This window comes from Chrysemys picta, chromosome 11 (assembly GCF_011386835.1).
Source record: "Chrysemys picta bellii isolate R12L10 chromosome 11, ASM1138683v2, whole genome shotgun sequence".
NCBI classification, from domain to species: Eukaryota; Metazoa; Chordata; order Testudines; family Emydidae; genus Chrysemys; species Chrysemys picta.
Window position 1 is genome coordinate 63,583,261 of NC_088801.1, and position 14,201 is coordinate 63,597,461.

The following is a 14,201-nucleotide window of genomic DNA, read 5'->3' on the forward strand; positions in this document are numbered from 1 at the left end:
CTCTTCACCAATGTAATCTCTTTGTAAGAGAAATCGTCCTGTGGAGCCAACACCCTGCCCAGCAATCCAGTCCCCAGAGCTTGTGCAATTCAATGTGGAGCATGAACAAGGACTCCATGGACCTCAGATTGAGAATCACTGGCACAGGATATGGAGCATTTCAGCTCAAGGCTGCCAGTGTGAATCTGGCCTCAGTTGGTCACGACCTGTTACTGGCTGATGGCTAATACCGAGAGGCTGATGGCTAATGGCTAATACAGCTTCTCTGGCAGCAGATGTCCTATATGAAATGAACTAAGGGTCTCGGACCAGTGCCCAGTGCACGCTGTCCACATTACAGAGTCAACCACCATACTTGGCCCTTGTTGGTAGGTTCAGGGATTGAACGGGACATGGAGGCTGAATGAGCCTTTCTTGCCTAGTCGGCAGCCCCTCCAGCTATGAGCTCAGAGTGTTGTTAGGGGCAGTGTGGAGGAAGCTTCATCGTCACTTCCTGGGCTGCAGCTGAGGTCTTCATTGTCCAAGGGTGTCAATGGGGCACCTTTCACCAGCATTAAATTCCCTTTAAAAAAAAAAGGGAGCGGGCATGCAGCAGCGTGGCTCAGATCTCTGCAGCGCTCAGCCAACAACTGTGTGAGGGAGGGTTTCAGTGGAGTCCTCTGATATGCAGGGCTGGCTCTAGGATTTTTGCCGCCTCGAGCAAAAAAAATGTTGGCTGCCCCCACTTTTTTTTTCGTACCCCCCTCCCCCAGCCCCGCCCCAACTCCACCCCTTCCAAACCCCTTCCCCAAATCCCCAGCCCCGCCTCCTCCCCTGGGCGTGCCACATTTCCCCCCCCCATTGCTTCCTGGGGGCCCCCGCGACCTCCCACCCTAGCTCACCTCCGCTCCGCCTGCTCCCCCGGGTGCACTGCCGCTCTGCTTCTCCCCCCTCCCTCTCAGGCGAAGGAGGGGGGAGAAGCGGAGCAGCGGCGCGTTCAGGGGAGCAGGCAGAGCGGAGGTGAGCTAGGGTCGGGGGGCGCAGGAAGTAACGGGGGGTAGAGGAACCGCTCCCCGCTCCAGCTCACCTCCGCCTCCCCGAGCGCCCCCCGCTCAGCTTCTCCTCCCTCCCTCCCAGCCTTGCTGCGCAAAACAGCTGTTTCACAGGTGGGAAGCCTGGGAGGGAGGCGGGAGAAGCAGAGCGGCGGCGCATTCAGGGGAGCAGGCGGAGCGGAGGTGAGCTAGGGTGGGGGGGGCGCAGGAAGTAACCGGGGGTAGAGGAACCGCTCCCCACTCCAGCTCACCTCCGCTCCACCACCGCCGCCTCCCCCAAATGCCCTGCTGCTCGGCTTCTCCTCCCTCCCAGACTTGCTGTGTGAAACAGCTGTTTCGCGCGCAGCAAGCCTGGGAGGCAGGGGGGAGAAGTGGAGTGGCGGCGGTGCGCTCAGGGAAGCAGGTGGAGGCGAGCTGGGGTGGCGAGCTGGGGTGGCGGGGGCACTTTTTCCCCATGCCCCGGAGTCAGCACCTATAATGGCCGGTTCCAGAATGCCGCCCCTAGAAATGTGCCGCCCCAAGCACCTGCTTGTTTTGCTGGTGCCTGGAGCCGGCCCTGCTGATATGGATTGTTTTTGGAACTCACCGCTTGGGATCATCCATCATAAAACCATGCTTTGCGTAATCACTGTTGCTCAACTTTTCCTGCCCAAACACAAATGTGCTTCAGACAGCAAACGTTCCACCTAGGCTCACTATCTGTACGTTCAGATGAAGGAGAACGGCGGAATGAGCTCTGCGCTTGCCAGCCGGAGTAGCAAAGGGATAGTGAACTCAAGAACACAGACTTAAATCCACCCCCTGCTCCAGGACCCATGAGCACTGACCGTAGGTGCGGGGGACTGTGCTTTTAAGAACCCCTCCCACAGGCACATCTCTAACAAGTCCCAGGGGCCGGGAGAGGGGGACTGGGAATGAGAGCTCCTGCCTTGCACATGGGGAGACAAATTCAGGGAATGGGGGAGAGGAATCTCTGACAGGCGGATTTCACTCGCTGTGGTTTGTGGCTGAAAAGAGAAGAGCCATCAGGAGGAGAGGGCAGGTAATTTGTCCCATGTAGAGGGGGGAGATTCAGTCCTCAACAGTCAGTGCTTTATACTTTGCCTTAGTAAGACCAAACAATGTGCTCATTGGTGAGGTTCTCATATAGGGCCTCAAAGGATCACGCGAGGCCTGAAGAGTGGAGGCATTTCGTACCTGTCTGTAGGGAAGGAGTAGTCCAGAAGGCATGAGATCACTGTGTCCAGATGCTCCGCCTCGCCAGCCAGCAGGGCCACTAACTTCTTCATCAGGGTCCTGAAGCTGGGCTGCTGGACTGAATCCAACCGGCTGCAAACCCCAGCCACAAGGTCTGCTGCCTGAGAGAGAGGGAACTAGATGAGACGGGACAAGACTCTCATCCCATCCTGCAGCTGGGGCAAGAGGGAACCTCAGCATCCCTGGAGAATCAGAGTTAGCCTCTAGGTTTTGCCTAAAAGTCACAATTTTCTATATTATTGGCAGGGCTCATTTCAGAGCCTTACAAGGTGCATTGTCGCAAAGACCACATATCAATGGCTCAAAGGAGATGAGTCCTATCTAGGCACAATACAGAGGTAACATAAGAATGGCCATACTGGGTCAGACCAATTGTCCATCTAGCCCAGTATCCTGTCTTCTGCTGGTGCCAGATGCTTCAGAAGAAATGAACAGAACAGGGCAATTTATCGAGTGATCCATCCCCTGTCACCCAGTCCCAGTTTCAATCAGAAGGCATAGGGACACCCTGTGCACGGTGTTGCACCCCTGACCACCTTGGCTAATAGCCATTGATGGACCTGTCCTCCAGGAACTTCTCTAATTCTTTTTTGAACCTGGTTATACTTTTGGCCTTCACGACATCCCCTGGCAATGAGTTACGAGTTGTGTTGTGTGAAGAAATATTTCCTTAGGTTTGTATTAACCCAGGTTTGTGTGTGTGTGTGTGTGTGTGTGTGTGTGTGTGTGTGTGTGTGTGTGTGTGTGTGTGTGTGTGTGAAAGGATAACTAAAACTTCCCTATTTACTTTCTCCACACCATTCATGAATTTATAGGTGTGGGCATCCCATGGATTTATACAGAGGCAATATGATATTTTCTGTCTTATTATCTATCCCTTTCCTAATGCTTCCTAACATTCTGGTAGCCTTTTTGACTGCCATTGCACACTGAGTGGATGTTTTCAGAGAATTGTCCATGATGACTCCACCCTTGAGTGGTAACAGCTGATTTAGACCCCCTCCGTTTGTATGTATAGTTGGGATAATGTTTTCCAAGATACAGGAATCAGACTAGAAGATCTGATGGTTCCTTCTGGCCTTAAACTCTCTGAACGTATGACTGTTCCCAGCACTGGGAATTCTAGTTTCCGTCCATCTCAGCAGCAGCGCCCCATACCTTCTCCACCTTAGTCCCACCGCTGTTCACCATGGCAGACAGCAATCCCTCTGCAGTTGGCTGGCAGTTATTGTTGCAGTGATTCGTCAGGCCATCCATAACAGTCAGAATGAAATCTGTCCTCTCTCTTGGGTTGAAATAGACTCCAAAGAGCTGAAGCATACAGGGAAAAGTGTAATTTACAAAAGGCCTCGTCCTGATTCCACGGGGGGCGGATAACTACTGGAGCCCAGAGAAAGCCCTGTCTGGGGGTTGCAGGTCCTCTCCATCTTCTCAGGGGCTCTGTTTTACTCCTTTCTATTACAGGGCCCCAGTGGCTGATGAGGCTTCTGCTGCGAAACCATATCACTCACAGTGAGGCAAGAGGACTAGTTAAACCATTACAGTGGCCAACCTAGGAGTGCTGCCGTGCACGTCAGGATGTGCATTTAGTGGTGTCAGACTCCTACTTCTCAGGCATCCGAGGTGCAAGGGTCACCATTAAAAGATCAGCAGTTGTGGGATCCATGTAGTAATGTTAGTAATGACTGTTACAGTACTCGGTCTTTGACTGTGACTGTATGTGATACCCTCCTACAACACATCCCAGCATAAATACAGCACCCAAGTCCTGATTATGACACCATCACCATACTTCCTGGCTTGCAGCCTGACCCAAAGACCATTGAAATCAATGGAAAGACTTCCATTGGCTTCAATAGGTTTTGGATCAAACCTATATAGTATAGACCTCGTTGTGACAGCTTCTAACAACCCAAAGTACTAGAGCAGCAGGCGTTCAACCTTCCCCATATGGACACTCCCTTTCCTGTACTAGGACCCTCCCAGAGTCCCCTTCCAAACTAGCCAAGACCCTGTCCCATTTGGCAATAAGGAAAGGGCAGGGTGGCTGTGCCCCCCAGGTTGGGAACCCATCTGCTAGAGCAGTGGTTCTCAATCAGGGATACGCATACCACTGGGGGTACACATAGGGGCGGCAGGTTCGTATAATTTTTGGCATTGCTCAGAATGGGTCCAAGTCCCGCCTCCCCCTACACCTGCCTAAGGCTCTGGGAGGGAGTCTGGGTGCGGGAGGGGGTTTGGGGTGCAGGCTCTGGGAGGAAGTTTGAGCGCAGGCTCTGGGAGAGAGTCTGGGTGCGGGAGGGGGTTTGGGGTGCAGGCTCTGGGAGGAAGTTTGAGTGCGGGCTCTGGGAGGGAGTCTGGGTGCGGGAGGGGGTTTGGGGTGCAGACTCTGGGAGGAAGTTTGGGTGCTGGGTGCAGGCTCTGGGTTGAGGCAGGAGGCTGGGGTGCAGGAGTGGCTGTGGGCTCTGGGAGGGAGTTTGGGTGCTGGGTGCAGGCTCTGGGTTGAGGCAGGGGACTGGGGTGCAGGAGGGGCTGCGTGCTCTGGGAGTGAGTCTGGGTGTGGGAGGGGGTTTGGGGTGCAGGCTCTGGGAGGAAGTTTGAGTGCAGGCTCTGGGAGGGAGTCTGGGTGTGGGAGGGAGTTTGGGGTGCAGGCTCTGGGAGGAAGTTTGGGTGCAGGAGGGGTGCAGGCTCTGAGATGGAGTTTGGGTGCTGGGTGCAGGCTCTGGGTTGAGGCAGGGGGCTGGGGTGCAGCAGGGGCTGCGGGCTCTGGGAGGGAGTCTGGGTGTTGGAGGGGGTTTGGGGTGCAGGCTCTGGGAGGAAGTTTGAGTGCAGGCTCTGGGAGGGAGTCTGGGTGCGGGAGGGGGTTTGGGGTGCAGGTTCTGGGAGGAAGTTTGAGTGCAGGCTCTGGGAGGGAGTCTGGGTGCGGGAGGGGGTTTGGGGTGCAGGCTCTGGGCAGGAAGTTTGGGTGCAGGAGGGGTGCAGGCTCTGGGAGGAAGTCTGGGTGCGGGAGGGAGTTTGGGGTGCAGGCTCTGGGAGGAAGTTTGGGTGCAGGAGGGGTGCAGGCTCTGAGATGGAGTTTGGGTGCTGGGTGCAGGCTCTGGGTTGAGGCAGGGGGCTGGGGTGCAGCAGGGGCTGCGGGCTCTGGGAGGGAGTCTGGGTGCGGGAGGGGGTTTGGGGTGCAGGCTCTGGGAGGAAGTTTGGGTGCAGGAGGGGTGCAGGCTCTGAGATGAGTTTGGGTGCTGGGTGCAGGCTCTGGGCTGGAATAGACGGTTTGGGTGTGGGAGGGGGCGTGCAGCTGGTCCAAGGATGAGGAGTTTGGGGTGCAGCAGGCAGGCTGACCCTGGGCTGGGGCAGGGGGACAGAGAGGAGGACTCCCCCCAGCCCTCTCCCTGCTGGCGGCAGCGAGCTCTGGGGGAGTGAAAGGGGGGGGCCTCCTCACCGACCCCCAACACGACACTCATCCAAGCCCCCCCAGGCTGCTGCTCAGGAGGTCCAGCCAGGATAAGCCTCCCCCTCCCCTCCCCCGAGTCGACTCGGAGTCTCCTGCCGGGGGGCGGGGGGGAGGGCTGCCATGCGCTCCTCCCTCCGCAGGCGCAGCAGCCGCCTCAGCCTGCCCCCGGCGCCGCTTCCTTGTAGCCGGCTGCGGCAGCGGCTGGCGAGGGAGCACAGTGCGGAGCTGCAGGGGGCAGCCCCCCGCTGCCCAGGGAAGGCAGGGGCGCTTGGGGGAGGCGCGCGGGGGTGGCAGCCGGGGCCGGGAGAGGTGCGTGGGGGCGGCAGGCGGGGCTGGGAGAGAGACCCGGCCCCGAACATTGGTGGAGTTGGGTCCCCTGGGCCCTGAATTTTCTCAAGCCCGGGCACCATGGGCCCATATAACTTGCCGTCCCTGGGGGTACAGGGGGTACATCAACTCATCTAGATATTTGCTTAGTTTTACAACAGGCTACATAAAAAGCACTAGCAAAGTCAGTCCAAACTAACCTTTCATACAGACAATGACTTGTTTATACTATCTACTATATCAGTGTTTCTCAATCTGGGGGTGGCAACCCCCAGGGGGGTCATGGGATGGGTTTAGGGGGGTCACAAGTTTAGGGTCGCCATTGGGGGTGGCAAGCAGGGGCCCCGCAAATCTAAGATACATGCAGAAGCTGAAGTCCAAGCCAAGCCCACTGCCTAGGTTTGCCAACTTTGTAATATTTAAAAACCGGATACTCATGCAGGAGTGCTGGACCTCTTCTGCCCTGCCTCTTCCCCCCGAGGCCCTGCCCCCCATTTGGTCCTCTTCTCCCCTTCCACTGTTGCTCACTGCTCTTCCCCTCTTCCCCGCCCAGGTCAGGAGCAATTTGCCTGCTGGGAGCTGCAGCCGCATGATGTGGGTAGGTGGCGGCCCCGGTTGAGTAGGGGCTGGTGCGGGTGATGACCTGGCACCTCCCCACCTCCCTCACCTGCAGTAACTGGACTTTGGGTGTCCAGTCAGTAGATCTGACCGGACACTATCAGATCCCCTTTTCAACCAGATTTTCTGGTCGAAAACCGGGCACCCGGCCACCTTACCACCGCCCGGGGCTCAAGCTGAAGCCCGAACCCCGCCCCCTGGGACTGAAATCAGGTACAATAGTCTGGAAAGGTTGAGAACCACTTGCTGCAGAGTAGATCACTGTATGAGCATTTGTTGTCTTCACTGTTGTAGCCATGTCGGTCCCAGGGTATTAGAGACACAAGGTGGGTGAGGTTCTATCTTTTATTGAACCAACTTCTGGTAGCGAGAGAGACCAGCTTTCGAGCTACACAGAGCTCTTCTGTCTCTGTCTGAAGAAGAGCTCTGTATGGCTCAAAAGTTTGTCTCTTTCACCCACAGAAGTTGATCCAATAAAAAAATTGGACCTCACCCATCTTGTTTCTTTCTGAGCATGTCATTTCTAGCCATGAGTAAGGGCAGGAGCTATAATTCTTGGGTAAGCCATACACAATAGAGATGGGCGATCGAGGGACAGGAAGTAGTTTGGAGATGTGCAATACCGTATTGTACTGACACCAATGTAGAATGGTCATTAGTGCCAGGATGTGATTACCTCTGCGATCCTGGAGGGGCTGTTGCAAACCACAGTGGGGCTCCAAGCAGCCAGAAATTCCTTGTTCCTCTGTTCAGTCCATTCCACATTCTTTCTGTCCAACTGTGCAACTGAAATACATGTTAATAACACTCTTAACTTTCCATTCTGCTTCCTGGCTTCTGCTCTCATCCCTCTTTACTGAACAAAGCCCTTTGTTTGGCCCTGATCTAGGAAAGCATTTAAGCACGTACATTATTCTAAGCAGATGAATAATCCCAGGGACTTCCGTGGGACTACTCGCCTTATGAAAGTTACAGATGTGCGTAAATGTTGTGCTGGATCAGGGCCTTGACCCCCAGAGTAAAGTGACTCTATCAAGTGGTGACTGGAATCTAGCCAAAACACTTCAGTGGCATAGAAGTGGATTAACACAGTCATGAATCGAGCCCCAGATTTGGATCCAGATTTCCAACAGCCATCAAAGTTCTGGGGCGTTTGGGGTACAGGCATCTCGAACTGAACTAATTGGTCTGATGGCGTTGAATCCCCTATCATCGTGTCCCACTGACCCTTCCCATTCCCACTGACGGAATGAGCTCTACCAGTCTCAGTTTGCGGTAACGTGTGTTGCCTTTCTCTGTATTCCCCCCCTCCCCTTTCCTTTCTTTGAAAGTCAGGGCTAGAATTACGGGATTACTATCAGACACTTGTTTCTAGAGCCACAAAAAAACCAGCACTCTGTTCAAAGGAACAAATACCGAGCCAGATGCTCTACTTCTTCCTCAGGCACTATCCTGAATGGGAGCTTTGCCTGAGGAAAGTCTCTAGCATTTAGCTCCCAGGAGGGGGATTCAGATGCTCATCACTGCTTCTCTTACTCTTTTGGCGCCACGCAATAGAGACGAGGTAATGAACAGCCCCTGCTGCCTTTGAGCTGATCGCCTTGACGGGATCCCCACAGCGGATCCCCAGCACTGCAACCAGGTGTCCAAGCCTGGTGAATGGAGACGCTTCCTAATTGTACAAAAGAGGAGAGGAGGAATCCATTACCACTGCAGGTAAAGCGGGCTGTGTCTCCTAGGCAAGGAGTCTATATCCACACAGTCCCTTTCTATAATGGGGCGTGATCCTCAGCTCTCTTTCTTCAGAAGAGGCTTGGGAGCCAGAAGAAGAATATAGGGCTCGATCCCGCACCACAGACGTCCACTGGAGTTTTGCCACAGACGTCAGTGGGAGCAAGATCAGGATCATAATGATCTGTAACGGCTGAGGTGGGCTGGAACGGAGAGGCCTCTTCCTGCAGCTCCACAAGAGGAAAGTATCCCATGGTACTAGGATGAGGAATGGAGGCAAACAGGGAACCAGCTGGGGATGAAATGTCTTCAGTCTCTAGGATTTTGAAATCTCTTTTCTCTGAAATTCATTAGATCCAACCATAGAAAAACCCGTTCTTCCTGTGCCCCTTGTTAGCTGCCTTTCCTGCATTGGAAAGAGGTGGCCTATTCCTCCAGGGCACTGGATTTATTTTCCAAGTGTATCAGACGCCAACCCATCTCAGTCAGGATGATGGACGAGCAACGAGATCGGTTTTTCCTCCGCCTATTAGGGAGCATTGCACTTTGGGGCCCATCAAGATACTTCTAAGCAGGAGGTTTCTCTGGCGTGGGAGAGTGCCCTGTAGGTCTAGTTTGCAATCAGGTCACTAGAAGTCAAGAGTTACTCACATCCAGTTTGACTTCTGTGGCCACGAAGTTTAGGAGCAGTATGCTGCTCCATACAGCCCTCTCCCGCCGGCAAGCTTCCCTCGACTGCATCCAGGAGTCCATGAGCTGCAGGAAAAACAAGAGAGGTTAAAAATAACAGGGGGAAAGGGTGTATACAAGTGATCCCCAAAGGATAATCTTTATTCTGGCTGAATCATCTCACTCTTACAGATACAGGCTGCGTCTGCTTTGTGCAGACTCAAAATTCACATGGAATTCTTCTCTTCGAACGAAAGCAAAGTGCATTTCTCTCTGAGGGCCCAGTCACACACCCGCTGAAGTCAATGAAAGTTTTGACATTGATCTAAGGACCGATCCAATGCCCATTGAAGTCAACGGAAAGGTCCCCATTTGATTTCAATGAGCATTGGATGGAGCCTTTAATGGATGCAGGATTGGGTCCTATGTAAGGAAGGGAAGGGCCAAGTCTTCTCTGGACAAGCCACACAATCCAGCATTTCATTCAGCAAAATAAGAGCAGCTGGAGGAAAACTTCTATTCTTTCATGATTGCAGAATTTGGGCCAGCCCTCATGCTCTGTAGTTAGAGGCAGTCTTGGTTCCCATTGCACCCATTGGTTCTCACTGTGGGACAGCTGGAGCTGGGAGTTCTGTGGAGGCCGGGTGCCAGCCCTCACGGGGGACTAGAGTCCTGGCAGCGACCCCTCCAATTGCATCAGGAGTGGCAATGATGGGCAGTAAAGGGAATAACGTCCTCATTTGGAAAGGACACTGTGATGTAAGGGCCACCTGGAGACAGGAAAGAAACTGAGGGTAACAATGGAGGAGATTGTCAGACCTCACAGATGGAAATAGAAGACTCCCCCGTGCTACATGAACCTTGTCACATATGCCCTAATAGGAGAACCCTGTGGAGATGGGGCACTCCGTTCTTTCCTTAACTCTCCTTTCCCTCACAAGCTCTTGACAAGATTTTCCTGTTCCTCTTCCCTACCTTACCATCCTCCAACCGGCATCTCCAGATCCTGTTTACCTGCAAGATCCTCTCTAGCTCAGCCGGAACTGGATTTTCTAAAAACAGACTCTGGAGCATCTCGTTGAGGGTCTGCAATGTTTCAATGAAGAGATCCTGAAAGGAGGGGGAACCGTTATGCTCAGCGCCACAGAGCTGTGGATTATACAAATAATTTATCTTATGGGCTTGAGGCAAGAATCACAGGGTGAAATTCTTTGGCCTGTATTATACAAGAAATCAGGCTAGATCAGGGGTGGCCAACCTGTGGCTCCGGAGCCACATGCGGCTCTTCAGAAGTTAATATGCGGCTCCTTGTATAGGCCCCGACTCCGGGACTGGAGCTACAGGCGCCAACGTTCCAATGTGCCCGGGGGTGCTCATCAGGGGCGTAGCCAGGTGGAGGGAACAGGGGCAGTGGGGAAAAAAAAGGCGCCACCCGCTGCGGCGCTTTTACTGACAGGGCGGCGCTCCGGGTCTTCGGTGGCACCTCGGTGGCAGGTCCTTCACTCGCTCTGTGGGTCTTCGGTGGCACCTTGGCGGCGGGACCTTCACTCGCTCTGCGGGTCTTCGGCGGCACCTCGGCGGCGGGACCTTCACTCGCTCTGTGGGTCTTCGGCAGCACCTCAGCGGCGGGACCTTCACTCGCTCTGCGGGTCTTCGGCGGCACCTCGGCGGCGGGACCTTCACTTGCTCTGCGGGTCTTCGGCGTCATTTCGGCGATGAAGCTTCAGTGCCGCCGAAGACACCCGGAGCTAGTGAAGGTCCCGCCGCCGAAGTACCGCCAAGACCCGGAGCGCCGCCCCGTCAGTAAAAGCGCCGCAGCAGGTGGTGCCTTTTTTTTTCCTGCTCCCGGGTGAGTAAAATGAAAAAGGCGCCACTTGTGCTCGGTGGGGGAGCGGCCGCTGCCCCGCTTCCACCCTAGCTACGCTACTGGTGCTTACTGCTCAACCCCTGGCTCTGCCACAGGCTCTGCCCCCACTCCACCCCTTCCCGCCTCATCCCCTGAGCCTGCCGTGCCATCGCTCCTCCCCTCCAGAGCCTCCTGCACGCCACCAAACAGCTGATCGGGACGTGCGGAGAGGGAGGGGGAGGCGCTGATCAGCGGGCCTGCCAGAGGGCAGGAGGCTCTGGGAGTGGGGTGGGGGAGCTGATGGGGGGCTGCTTACATATTACTGTGGATCTTCAGCAATGTCCATTGGTAAATTCTGGCTCCTTCTCAGGCTCAGGTTGGCCACCCCTGGGTTAGATGATCTAATGGTCCTTTCTGGCTTCCAAGTCATAAACCAATAGAATTTATAGTTCAGACCTTGTCCTAAGACAAGGTCTATAAAAATAAGGCCAGATCCTCAATGAGTGCATATTGACATAGCTCCATCAGCGGGCGTGAAGCTACACGGATTCATACCAGTGAAGGGTCTGGCCCATACTTCTTGTACACAATAGTTGCTAAATAATTAGCTACTTCACTTATTCAATAATGTGGGTGCCCTGAGCACAAGAGAAACCGTATTTAGATTTGTTCTGGGCAGTGAATCCTTTAGGAATCTCGAGAAAACTAGCCTCACGTTTCAACTGATATTGGCCTGCTGTGATTCAAAGCTGTGCTCTTGACAATCACCCAGAAAGCCAGATGCATCGTTATATCCCTGCCTCATTTCCATTATAAACCAAAGGAAACTGAGAACAGAAAGACATCTGCAGTATAAATGACCCTTTTCTTATAATTGATCTTCCAAATCATCCCCCAAACCTGATGTAATGAATTCATCAATGCCCCCCTGGGGAAGATAACATGCAGCAAAGGCCTTATCAGAGAGTAAGGAAAATGTTATAGCAAAAGAAAGTCCTACGTTGAAATGAGATTTTTTAACATTAGAAATAAATATCACTTTAATAAATATATCACCTTGTCTTTGCAGGAGTGCCGCCAGCTTTTCTGCTGCCCTAGGCGGCGGAAGGTCCCACCCCGAAATGCCGCCCCCCACAGAGGCGGCGGAAGGTCCCGCAGCCGAAATACCGCTGTGGTCGCCACCCCCCAAATTGTAGCGCCCTAGGCGACCGCCTAATGGGTTGCGCCGGCCCTGTGTCTTTGCCCTTTACTCCTCTGGGTCTTAGATACTATTCACTCCAATGATTTGGTTAGAGAGAGCATATGTGAGCATGCGGGATGTGAGGCAAATTAAGTGTTCTAAATTCTATTGACTTTGGTAGTGAATTTGGTCCAGTGTCTGTAATTTCTCTCCCCTCAACTTTAGGGCCATAAATGGCTTTTCAGAATTAAAAAGCACAGGCACTGAAAGCTTTAGCAACTCTGACAGTACGGGTCAGATGTTTAAAGATTTGCCACCATATTTACACCCACAATTTGCAGGCGCAGCTTTGCTCCTACTGGTCTTTTCACCCGTCAAGTTGATCACTTCGATGCCAAAGTACTGGATTTAGGTATGAAATCAGGTATTTCAGGTGCCCACGTGAGCTAAGGTGTAACTGCAAATAATTGCAGGTCACAGGTAGGGACTAAAGTAAAGTTCAGGCTGAAAATGTGGCTGTATCGAGTGCCGCAGGACCCCAACTTTATTCAGCCCCTTCATGCAAGAGGACCTAGCTGTGGGAGGTGCCACACATCAGAAATACCCGGTCAGTGATCAAACAATAGCCAGCCCCATTTCTGGGGCAAGCACTAAGTACGTTTTCCTCATTCCACATGCCTCATTCTAGCTTCACCACCCAGATTGGGATCCCCAGTAGTTCCCTAGTAAATTGAAAACGGATGGATCATTTTCATAATTGGGAATGTGGCAGCTACTTGCTGTATGCATGGGATGAATGATCAGGGCCACGTCACCGGGGCTAAAGTCCCCAACTGATACTCCACAATGGCGTTCCATGAGAAATTTCGCTGACAGTGTAGTCACATATCATCAATATGGGCCCAAAGTAAGTAACAGGAAACCATTCTTCAGTTACCTTTGTGTACTGGCCGCTTATACCCCTGATTACTCCTTGCACCTGCAATGTCACTAGAAGTGGCAGGGAAAACACGCTCTTGAGGAATGTTCTCAGCAGGACCCATCTCTGGTGGGAGCTCATGGCCTTCACCACATGCTTTTTGCTGGTAAAAGGAAGAAGCCTGGATTGGACTTTGAGGTGCTGAAGCGTAACGGAGGCATCAGATGGTGAGCACATGAACTGAGGGTTATGCTGAAGGAGTGTGAGACTAAGAGACATCTGGACTATACAAGAGAACAAGATCATGTGAACAGTAACAATGTAGAAGAGTAAGACACTGGCAAAGATTAACAGAATACAGGAAAAGCACGGGAGGGCAGGGACTGGTGACCCGAATAGTAAATCCGGCTCAGAAACGCTACAGAAGAGAGTGAAGGAAATGACTCAGCTGACACCTCCAGAAAGAAAATCATCTCAAAATGTCTGCAGAGACTCTTGGCTTTGAATCACATGTGGAGTAAAGAGGATTACAAAGTTACTGGGTAGAAAATCATCAGTCAGCCATGCAATAGTCCCCCAGCTCCTCCCCAAAGAGTCCTCAGCATCTAAAGAGAAAAAGGCACGAAGTGAGGGACTGCTATTGGCAACTCTGGTCCCACCGAGCATGGAGTGAGAAGCCAGGTGTGAAGGCTGGGCAGTTAAACGAGAAGTCACGTTACCTCAGCTCGATAATGATGGCCATGGCCTGGAGCCGTATGGTGCTGGAGAGAGAGTCCCGGGGTTCTTTCTTAATCATCTCCTGTAAGTCACAAAGGGGCAAACATAGTAAATGAGACACAAGTGCTCCCAGCATCAGTCCTACTCCCTCACACATTCGTTGAGGAGGTTATACAAAGCCCTGGCATCACAGCTAACTCTGGAGGCCTCAAAAAAGGCTAAATTAGCCACAGGCTTCTCCGGAGTCTCCAATAAATCCCCAGCTAAAAGAACATCAGATATTCCAAAAGTAACAAGGAGCCCAGCCAAAACCCAGGATCTTCCTTTCTGATGGAAGAGCTCCCAGATCATGAAGCTGCTCAGCCAGTGGTGTTGTCCAAAGGGATCTCATCTGTTTCTACCCAGCCACAAATTCACTCCCTCATTTCCTCATCCATCTCTGTTCACTCATCTCC

At 53.1% G+C, this 14,201-nt stretch overlaps 1 protein-coding gene across 1 annotated transcript; it reads right to left on the reverse strand.

Moving 5' to 3' along the window:
* Nucleotides 1–2,063: 2,063 nt before the first annotated feature.
* On the reverse strand, nt 2,064–14,171 carry LOC135974159 (protein MROH8-like). Its single transcript, XM_065561004.1, has 8 exons — nt 13,749–14,171; nt 13,048–13,192; nt 10,099–10,194; nt 9,067–9,171; nt 8,221–8,356; nt 7,361–7,470; nt 3,447–3,599; nt 2,064–2,389 (listed from the first exon to the last, which is right to left on the reverse strand). The coding sequence occupies exons 1-8, from the start codon at nt 13,901–13,903 to the stop codon at nt 2,186–2,188; spliced, it is 1,104 nt and encodes a 367-aa protein (XP_065417076.1). The 5' UTR covers nt 13,904–14,171; the 3' UTR covers nt 2,064–2,185.
* Nucleotides 14,172–14,201: the final 30 nt, after the last annotated feature.

Excerpts from the sequence above, each read along its gene's own strand:
- LOC135974159 (XM_065561004.1), bottom strand. The coding sequence starts at position 13,903 with ATGTGTGAGGGAGTAGGACTGATGCTGGGAGCACTTGTGTCTCATTTA. Across the intron at positions 10,195-13,047 it reads TAAGCGGCCAGTACACAAAG|GATCTCTTCATTGAAACATT; the intron begins GTAACTGAAGAA and ends CCCTCCTTTCAG. Across the intron at positions 8,357-9,066 it reads CCACAGAAGTCAAACTGGAT|GAAGCGTCTCCATTCACCAG; the intron begins GTGAGTAACTCT and ends TTGTACAATTAG.